Source organism: Rhea americana, unplaced genomic scaffold (assembly GCF_003343005.1).
Source record: "Rhea americana isolate MKP2758 unplaced genomic scaffold, rheAme1 scaffold_90, whole genome shotgun sequence".
Taxonomy (NCBI): Eukaryota; Metazoa; Chordata; class Aves; order Rheiformes; family Rheidae; genus Rhea; species Rhea americana.
In genome coordinates, this window is record NW_028187089.1 from 2,342,419 (window position 1) to 2,353,078 (window position 10,660).

The following is a 10,660-nucleotide window of genomic DNA, read 5'->3' on the forward strand; positions in this document are numbered from 1 at the left end:
TTGTACCAAAAAAGTAGCTACGTAAGAAAGACAGAAGGTAAACCACATTAAAAAAGACATAATATACATAATATATTAAAAAAAATTACAAAAAAATCAGTAGGATGCAAGTTATCAAAGTGTTGTGACAGAACCCAATTTTGGGACAGAAAAAGTACTTTTGTGAATATATACACATAAATTGGTCCCTTGAAGCTAGAGGAMAAAGTGGCGATGGGTAGGCTGAGTGGAGGGGGAGATGTATGTTCCTGCACTGTATCTTGYTCTGGATCTGTCTAAACTGGTCCTTGAGCAGATTCATCTCACTAACCGATCAGAAAACTGAACCAGTTAAAAATAGAAATGGCTAGTTTTCTCCTAGATTAATGAGCCRAGTAAACCGAAATTAGAGTTTCGTGAATACCAGAGTCAGTGTGATGAAAGGGGCAGGAGGTGTTACAGACCGACATTCCTCACTTCCCCTCAGCATCTTCATTGCTTCGGTTCAGCATAAGCTGCGCTGAGCAGCCCCTTCTTTCCCACGTCACTCATTCCTGCCTCTGCTTTTGTGGGGGTTGCAGCATTTATGCTGATGGCCGATGAACAAAAGCATTTTAAGTCGCTGATTCTTGGTTGTATTTTTTTTTTTTTGGCCAGGATGAGTCTCAGTTGGATCTTTTCAGGTCTCTGGTGCRTGAATTCTGGTGTTGGTGGCTGCGAGGGGGCAGGAGCCAGTTGCAGCAAGGAGGAATCGCTTCTCCTGGAGCTGAGCCAGTGATGGTGAGTGCCAACAGCAGGGAGTTAGAAGAGGGAGGACCTTAGCTGCAGGCAGCAATGTGAACGGACGGGAGAGAGCATGGTATGACAACTTACAACATTTATGGTGCAAGCAGGCGCTGTGCAGGCTGCATCTATCAAAGCTGTGCCTCGTGTTCTTCATTTTTGCAATTCTGAATTCAAAAAGGAGAAAAACAGAAAGCGTTTGAAACGTACCTTGTGAATGAACTGCTACTGCACCTCTTTTCTGCTCTTAATAAATAACATGCAGGCATTGCAACGTCGCTGTGGCTTTCCCATAAACATGCGCATGTGTTAATAAACATATCAGGCTCCTTCCCCATTTGACTCCTTTCTGCTGCTTGGGGATCACAGGCTAAGGATCCTCCCCATGCAGTGATGAGAGACGGCTCTGAGGTGGGAAGGCTTTTTCCTGTCTATTCCCTATAGCCCAATGTCCTATATTTCTTAAAACAGGATACCAGTATACTGTGATTTCAGAAAATCACTCTGATACTACTTCAGAATAACAGAGAGAGTTGGATATTCAATACTCTTGTGTTTTTAAAGTTTAGTATGAGAAGAAACCCTTGTTTGTCCCACTTCCATATAACTCTAAAATCCCATGCTCCAGCGCTTCTGCTAGTTGTGTTCAAGAACTGGGAAGAGATTCTCAAATTGGAACCTATTGGTCTGACTCACTGGGCATTTTACTTGTTGGCATTGCCTAGAGCAGTTCAGTGAAGGCAGAACATCTGGTGGGATGGTTGGAGATTTGGGGGGTGGAGGTGAGCTTTTTTAAGAAATACAGTTTAAATGCTTGTTTTCTGGCATGTAGAAATAATCTTAAAAATCTTCCAGGTCTTGACCACATAAGATTGGGATCAGACTCCTGCTATATTGCACTAACAGTAGTCTTGGTAGGATGGCAGTGTCTGTGTGTATGTGTGCATGGATGTTCTTCACAACCTTCTAGATTAAATGTCCACCATATGGACAAACTGATGCCTTCACAGCTTATTACCATTGCTCACACCAGGAGCCGAATCATTCAATTTGATAATTTTCTCTTCCACTGTTTTCAGTTTGTATAGTGTTTTAGAAGTGAATGTATCTTTCATTTTAATTAAGATTACCTATTTCTAAAAGAACAACGGTTATCCCTGCAGCCATRCCTTTGAATTCTTTATGGCATGAATTTTTTGTGACTGTCAGAACAAGTGAAGTTGCAAGGWAAAACAAGTCAGTCTTTTTTCAGTCATGCACTTTGATTTTATCTGCTCAGTTGTTTTCTCTTGCACTGTTGACTGTTGATACCCCCTCCCAACATCTTACCTCTAAGTCTGGAGAGCAAAGAGATAATTTATGGATATTTTCAGATTGAATTTAGCTGAAGATGTACAACCATCTTTGTGAATGGTGTTCCCAAGTAAATGACTTGGCAGAACCAGACAAAAACCTTGGGTGATAGCCTAGTATGTGGCTTGATTGAMAAATATAAGTTTATAACAAAAATATTTCACATTCTTTATAATGTATTTTGAAGTGCTGAAAGCTGAAACAAATACTGACTGACGGCTGGGATTACAGAACACTGGTGAGGACACTTTCAAATTCTGTTTTTTTTAAAAAAAAAAAGGGGGGGGGGAACTGTACCGTTAATTTCTGATGCCCTTCAGCTTGCAGCTTTTTTTCTGGTGCTTCTTGGTATTTTATTTCCCGTTGATCTGAAAAATGTGGATAAATTGTTGCCCATGATTGCTTTGTCTTAGCATGGGGTCTGTTGGGTGGAAAATATCTATTACATGGAGGGAACAACAAGGTGTTTCTGGAGTTAGGGGGATACAGGAACTACTAGCAACTCCAAGATGATCCTGCCTTCACATACAAAGTGACAGGTTCTGAGCTGACTGTTGCACTCAAGAAAAAGACCTTGGGGTTATGAGAGACTGTTACACTGAGCAGCTCAGTGCTCAACAGTAGTCAGAGAAAAAGACAGTCAGTCATTACAAATTTAGAAGAAAGAAGTAAGGAACAGAACAAGGAATGTCATTCACTACCATAAAAATCCATTGCTCTCCTGCATCTTAAATACCCATCTCAAAAAGGTGATAGTAACTATGGAAAAAGTTCCAAGGATGAACAAAGCTGCTCAAAAATGAATGGCTCCTGTATGAGGAAAAACTAAAAATAGCCTTGATCAGTCCAGAAAAGATCAGCTGAGGTAGAGATATGAAAGAGGTTTATAAAATCCCAAAGAGTCTAGAGAGACTGACTATCAACTGAGAGTTCAATGTGTTTTCCAGAAAAAAAGCTTAAAAGAAGCTAGTAGGAGCAGATATGGAAGTCAAAAGAATTGGGTATTTGTGCAATTCCTTGTTACAGGACATAGAGGATGCTAAAAGTTTACATGTATTCCAGGTGAAATGGAACTATTTCATGGTAAACCTACTGAGGGTAAACAAATACATAAAGCCATGTCATTCTTGGAGAGAGTGGAAATATAACTTATGCTTGTCCCATTCTAATGGTCTTCCCTAGGTAGCTGCTTTAAGCTGCAGAGACAGAGTATTGGGATAGATAAGCCCTTAGTCTCATCTACTGTGGCTGCTGCTATGTTTGCTGACGTCTCCTTGCATCTCTTGAGTATTCCTCCCCTCCGCCCCAGCACTGGAGTCAGGGCAGGTGGGCAGGACACAGCAGAGGTGGGACTGGGAAGAAGGAGCCTTTTTGGACGATGTAACAAGTCTGAGAACAGGCTCTAATTCTGGGAGGAGCTGAAGTTTTCAGAGCCCAGAGGAGTCTGTGGTGGGGCTCCCTGCAGACAGTGGGATTTCCTGATGAATGAAGAGGGATATATATTTCTCGGTTAAGCCCAAAGAGAGTTTCTAGGGTAGCTCTGCACCTTTAATCCAGATGATACCTACGTGTTTTGTCCATTTATCCTTTTCCCATGTGCTGTCTGTGAGGACAGGCAAGTTTTGCTTTCAGAGGTACAACTTGGGACAGCTGTTATCATTTTAAGTCTGTCCCAGTTGTGGTAACAGAATCATGGCTGTTGGTTCTTACTTACACCACACAAAGATGACTAGAAACACAGAGAGAGAAACAACAGATACGATAACTGTTGCTGCTGTCCAGTCAAAATCAGGTGAGCATCCTTTTCCTGGAGTCAAGAAGAAAGAAGGAATTAATTCCACCCTGACCAAGTGCAAGGGTCTGCAGGGTCTTTTCTGCAGCAAATAGGAATCTGGGGTCCCACTTCGATAGTTACAACGGGTTGTTAAAACCCTGCAGCTAACAGCTACAAAGTCTGAATTCTCTTCTACAAGCCTAAGTGTGGTGGTTCCAGAACAACCCACAGCAGCAGCATGCAAGCCCTGCAGGAAAAGGTGAGTCAGGGCCAGGTCTGGTGTTAGGAGATGACCTGATCTCCCTGTGACTGGGAGCCCCAAGTTTCAACTTTGCAAGGAGTTGGAAATCCCTGCTTTCTACTGGGTAGAAACTGCAGCTTCCTGTAAGGTACTACTATCCTTATATAATTCAAGCAGTTTATGATGGATCTTTCTGTTTAGGAAGCTGGGCAATGTAAGTCTGGACACAGGAAAGAGGCAGCCTGACTTTGCTGGTGCTGAAGGTCCTGCAGCAGCAGGCTGTTGAACAGCACGTTTAGCACCATTCCTCCCAGAAGAGTGGTGTCCAAGACAGTATGGGTCCCTAGAAACAAGAAAAGAAGCATGACAAGTCCTGTTATATTTTATTAGTTCCATTAAATGCTGATAAGAGGTAATTCTTCTCATGAGAGGGAAAACACCTGTATAGATCTTGTTCCCTCTAGATTTTTTGGCTCCTCAGAATATTATCCCCAAACCAGAGCAGTGGTGTTGAGATTGTACAAAGATTGTTCAAACAACCTCCAGCTTGCTGGAGAAGTGTTCATGCCCTCCAACATGAGTGATACATGGGTAACTACCCTCTATGTTCTTGCTACGAGATCACAGATAAACAGATGTGCAACATTCATGCATACTTACATGGTTTTGCTTTAAATGCCTGCAGCATGACTGGGGAAAGTGCCAAGATCACAGCTACTAATAACATTACAATGATTCCCACGACAAGGAAAAGCATTAGAAGAAAGACCAGAGAGATGCCTGCAAGAAACAAGAAAAAACAGGAATTGCCAACCAGAGACTACAGGCTCTGCTCTGCAGGGATCTCCATGTACCAGAGTAGCTGCTGACACATCAGAAAACCTCATGGAGGGAAGTGAAACAGGTACTGCACCAAAGGTACCAGTGGCATGTTGTTTCATTCTTCTATGTCGCTCTTAATAATCAAATTTGAACAGCTTTTTGATGCCACAGAAGAACAAATTTGAAAACCCTCCTATCTAACCGTGAGTAGAATTCCCTGTGTTAGCATACCTGGCTGTCACACGGAGGAGAGATGTTGTGGGGTTAGCGTGATGTGAAAACTAACACTTTAGAAAAGGACTCAGGTGTATGCCGATGCATAAACCTATACCTGTTTTCTGTATACCTTTCCTTTGGTGATCCTTATCCTGGATGTTTGTAATGCCATCTTTCTAACCTTGTGTCTTTGGTAACTCTCCACATCAGTGTTTCATCACAATGTTGGCAACAGCCAAGGAAAGGCAACGGCTTCTCCCTTCACCTTGCAAATCTACAGGTCTGTGCTCTTCCTCCCTGTGCCAAAGATGCTCCCTTGGAACTGATACRTATCACTTTCCTGAGGTGAAATAATCACTTTATTTCATTTCCTACCTCATAGTTGGATACTGGTGCCTTTCCAAATCAGCATGATTGTGATTTTTTACCTTCCTCTTGTATCCAGAGACCACTGGCAACGGCCAGAAGAAGACAAGATCCAAATAGCAGCAGAAGAAAGCCTACACAAGGCCACCTCCAGGACATTACTCCTAGGGAAGCAACACACATTAGACTACTATTACCTATCTAGTAAAGCAAAATGTTTGGCATGATACGAGACCATTGCATTTATCAAAGGGCTGAATGCAGCCTCTGTCTCTGTGGCCAGTTTAATGTACCCTTGAACCGAAAGCAGGGAATTTAAACAACCATTATAAATCCAYAAGGGTGTGCAGCTTTTTCAAACCTTGACTTCTGTGGGAATGCTGGGCCCACACTCCAGTTCCAGCGCTCCMCTCAGCACTGCATGCCTGGCAAAGGTAACAGGGACTTATATTTTGACCCAGTTGTGTTCAACTGGTGGCAAGCCAGGCAAATAATAGCAACAGCTGATGTTTGTTACAGAAATCTCACTTCATTTGAAAATGGCAAAAAGAAAGGACAACAGCAAAATAGACCCACTGTGGAGTCTACAGGAACTGAAGGAGATGGAACATTAACCCGAGTTTGAAGAGAGTTCGTGCAGCTAAGGCTGGCCAGGGTGTGTCTCTATCAAAACAGACCCATCAGACRGGAGATGGGACTGTTTTATATGTCTGAGAGAAATGTGATAATATGAAAGTGAGCAAGCTGAGCTATTCACAGAAGATGAGTAATACACCTTATTGACTTCAGCTGTTCTTACTTGCAAATTGCTTTGTCTACTTCCGTTTTTTACCAGCAGCAACTAGGCAAATTAGGAAATCCTTGCTAAAAACCTGTTTTCCAAAACTGGAGAGAAAGGAATGAGAGAACATACCAACTCTTTTTTTTCCTGAWAGGTAGTACAGAACAAGGAGATCTAGTGTGGCAGCCCATGCCAAGAAGCTAGCAGTGGTAGAGATTTTCTGTGCTTGCTTCAGAAAAGGTTTCAAACCTACAACAAAGACAGAAWTCAAGCTCACAAATGGGGAATTGGAATGGCAACCAGAAGCTAAAAGGAGATAGTGAGAGAAGGAGGACAATGGTGTTCAGTCAAGGAGAAAAACTGAAATTCCACATTATGTGTCGCTATAAATTGTTTAATTTCTGGGGGGAGAGAGAGAGAGGAAAAAAAAGGGAAATTAGCAGGAATTAACTCAATGTGCCAGGAAAGCGCAGAGACGAAACAGTTTTCTCATCTGTCTGAAGACTCCACTGTAATAAACATAAGGAAAAGGTTGTTGATACTCTGTGGTTCAAGCTTCTGCTATATCCCTTACCATCAATGACCAAATCCAGGGAGGCTTCATCCCAGCTTACTTCRTTGCTGACATTGCAGGAGTAGGAGCCACAATCTGATTTCTGCCCGTTCTGTATTTGCAAAACTCTGAAGTCTTCAGAAAACACATAATGACAATCTGGGTGAAGCAGCTGCCCATTTTTCTTCCAAACAATATCTTTTACTGTGCCAAGATGCTCCACCACACAAGATAATTGGATAGGTGTATCAGCCAGTGTTGAATCTATCTGTAAGCCAGGTTTGGACACGGGGTCTAGGAGAAACAAGATAGTCGGATACATTTACCTTTTTTATATAATATTTTAAAATACTAATATTTTAACAGTCCAGATTCCAAGACTAGGCATTTAACACCAACCCATTTCACCTAAACTGACCGAAATCTGCTGATGTATATTGGCAGAAATACATATTGGCTAAAGACATCTTGAACTATAGTCTGCTATAAACATTTAGAGTCTATATTTATGCATTCAAATACATTATAGATAATATATTAGTATATATTTTGTTAACTATATGCTCAGTGCTTTCTTCATTATAATCATTAGAATCAGTCTTCATTTCTATGTAGGTCTATATAAGGTAAATTCAATGTAAATATTTCTGAAGTAGAATGTTAGCTGCTCTTCTAGCATACAAAGCCATAAATGCTCATGATAAGCCAGCTTGTGATAAACCCAACAGTTTCCCCAGAGCAGAAATGAGATCTGGTTTACATTTGTTTTACTTTTAACAGCTATTCTAAGTGTCTGCTTTATTAAAATCTCTTTCTCACTTACCTATAACTAGGAGTAATATTTCTCTTACTAAATTCTTCTTTAAGTTGACCGTGACCACGTAAGTACCGCTGTCATTCACTTGTGCGTTTCTCAGCTCGAGGGAGCCATTGGATGTATGGAATTGTACTCTGCCCTCATAGTGATCATAGATCACTATTTTTGAATCTAACTTGAAGTAATCTACAATTCCTTCCTGTGTCGRGCCTTTTTTATACTCCCACTGCAGGAACCCTATGATCTCTGAGATATTATTGAAGGTGAGCAGCACTGAAGATCCTGTAGCTGCAAACAGCTGTTCTGAGGATCCTGTGACTTTTGGAGCCTGATGTAAAATAAGTAACAGCACTGAAAAGAGCAAAGAGAGGTAGGTAGGTAGTTAGTCTTACACAGCACTTCATTTGGGGACCTGGGCTCAGGGAGTGAGAGCTTGCTGTGCTGGGATGTGGGTGTTAGTCTAGCAGGGCTGACCGAGCAGCTCTTGCCATCTGTGCAGAGAGCAGCGCTAGGCTGGGACTGGCRCCAGCACTGCAGAGCCCAGCATCTCAGTACTACAAGGCTGAGTTTGGGGAGGGCTTGAGATTTCATCCTGGCTCTGGATTTCTGAAATTTTCTGAAATCCCTCCACCCCGTTTGACCAGTGATGATGCTTCACAAAGCATATATTGGTGAGCATGTGCGTGAGTATGAGGGACTTCCACTGCTCCTGTTGCCCAAACCCAGCTTAATCTTTGAAAGTGGAGCATTTGCTTGTGAAGTCCAGGGCTGAGCTCATCTTCAGATGAAATTATTTGCAGGTCTATGTCAACGTTCAGCCAGGAAGAGTCTGAAATACACTTCATGKGGGACCAGGCAAGCTCTACATACTCAAGCAAGGATGCTGCATTCTGTAGAGCTGTCTCTGTCTGGCACATCAGGATCATCTGGAACCATTTAAAACTGCAAAGAAGCAAATAAGTACAGATATTTGGTATGATCTGTTCAAATCCATATACACTTCTTTTCTCCAGTTAAGTGTCTGTCCCACTCACTAGTCCTTCCCAAACTGTGCTCCCACATGGTAGGTGTGCCTGGAGGATTATGGTTTCCCACTTAAGTGAATGAGTATGTCTTTTCTCTTTTCAAGTGTAAGATTTGTATCTACACTTAACGTCTTAAATTCCCAAGCAGGCTGGCCAGGCCCTTTTTTTTTCAGCTGAAAATACACGATTTTCACAACAGCCTGTTTCTCTGCTCCTAGGAGACTGGAGCAGCTTCTCCCTTCTTATCTGCTTTTCAAGAGACTCTGTGTAGCTCTGAGCTGTTGTCTTCAGCGAGGACAAGCAATCCCAGAGACATATTTAAACAGTGCAGGATGGTCCTGCTGTACATTCTAACAATTAAAACCTCATGGTGTGATTCCCCTTCCTAACAGCAATGCCTCACAGCTGTAACAATACAGGCAAATCAGCTACATGCTAGGCCTGCCCATTASCCTTTTCTATTTATGTTCCCTTGCCCCCACCAGATGCTAACAGACCCTCAGTCCTTCTGCAGTCCTTCTCCTTGCTCTGGGTATTCTCTGGGAGAGGAGTTTCTTCTCRGATGAGTCTTCAGCCTGAATACATATTAGCCAAAATTGCTCAAACATCCTTTTGCTACATCCCCATAGCTCCTTTCTTCTAAAACTCCATCCTGCAAGCTTGAATTCAAATATCTAATACAATGATCTGCAAAAGCAATGCCCAACCTCCTTTTCTACCACCACAGGGCTTCTGCAGGCAGATAAAGGGGTCTCTCATTGCCTAAGGAGAACTTTAGGATGAGCACATCTGCAGCKCAGCTATCATACCCATATACAGGAACTGAAATGTTTATCAAAGCCCATTTATTTTGTTCCTGCATTTTATTGTATTTGCAAAGAGAGATAGGTGGCTAGACTCTCATTTGCCAACAACTGAGCCGGGTTTTGTTTCCCTATAGTTTTTTTTTTTGAGCCCTCTGCCTCTCAGTTGTTTAGTAAGTTAGCCCTTCTCTGGGTTCTCTCTCTCTCTCTCTCTCTTTTTTTTTTCAACAATCATAGATTTGTGATTTGCAATGCTATTTTCCCATGTTTATGCTGCCTATATTGCCTGAGGCATTCCCTGCCAGCTTGCTGCTCCTACAAAGTAACAGAAGAAGGAATGGGAGTTTCCAGAGGTTCACACGACCTAAGGTCCAGGAAACACAAAGATCATACTGCTGAGACCGAGGCTTTGGCATGAAGGATAAAATCTTTTTTTGCTTTGAGAACATTTGATGAAAATAACCGCATTCTTTCCACTATCTCTGCTCTCCATTGAGTGTGGTTAAAGTCAAAATCCCTACCTAAAGGCTGAAAAAAATGCTTTCTATACCAGGTCCTGCTCTAAATGCAGCAGAGAAACAGCAAAGTGGAGCCATAAGCAGCAGAGTGGCTGGTTCTGTTTTCCTGGGACAAGCACAGCCCATCCTCTTGCATTGCTACGACAACTCAGACTCTTTCTTAATTCTTCAGGACTAATAAAATGTGCCAGTTCAAAATAAGTGTGCCTATCCACTGCCAGGAGAATGGCTTAAGTGTCTTGAAAAGACCTTTATGATAGGTATCAAAGCAGCTTTAAAATAGTTAAATTTCTCTGAAGTAAAAGAAATTTAAAAGACTGGCAAGAGACTTACATTTCTGCAGTACATCAGTCACTGCTGGAGCGAAGAGTTCATTCTTTTACTATTGTGAGGGTAAACTGGCAGGGAGTTTTTTCAGGACAGCATTTCTCCTCCTCTTTACACGCCTACGTCATTTTCTTTCGGCCTTCCAGTACTCACTGGGGCCACGTGTTGGCCAAATACCAGCTTGTGCATCCACTTCCAGCCTGCACAAAAGAGCTTTGTTTGCTTCTCTGCTCTCGGGGACTTTGTCCTCCTGCCAGCAGCTCTGCACCTAGAGCAGAGATAGGGCATCTGTTCCCTGCAGC

General features: G+C 42.3%; 1 protein-coding gene across 2 annotated transcripts; it reads right to left on the reverse strand.

Moving 5' to 3' along the window:
- Window positions 1–13: 13 nt before the first annotated feature.
- LOC146584699 (natural killer cell receptor 2B4-like) lies at window positions 14–10,417 on the reverse strand. Of its 2 annotated transcripts, XM_085324283.1 has the most exons (12): window positions 10,365–10,417; window positions 8,556–8,627; window positions 7,692–8,036; window positions 6,890–7,162; window positions 6,448–6,564; window positions 5,597–5,698; window positions 4,791–4,910; window positions 4,378–4,473; window positions 3,830–3,922; window positions 2,413–2,483; window positions 853–929; window positions 14–745 (listed from the first exon to the last, which is right to left on the reverse strand). In XM_085324283.1, the coding sequence occupies exons 2-11, from the start codon at window positions 8,572–8,574 to the stop codon at window positions 894–896; spliced, it is 1,272 nt and encodes a 423-aa protein (XP_085180409.1). In that variant the 5' UTR covers window positions 8,575–8,627; window positions 10,365–10,417; the 3' UTR covers window positions 14–745; window positions 853–893. The 2 variants fall into 2 exon arrangements, 1 of the variants encoding a protein (XP_085180409.1); XR_014898154.1 differs by lacking the exons at window positions 14–745; window positions 853–929 and having other exon boundaries at window positions 2,459–2,483; window positions 3,684–3,922.
- Between the last annotated feature and the right edge of the window lie 243 nt (window positions 10,418–10,660).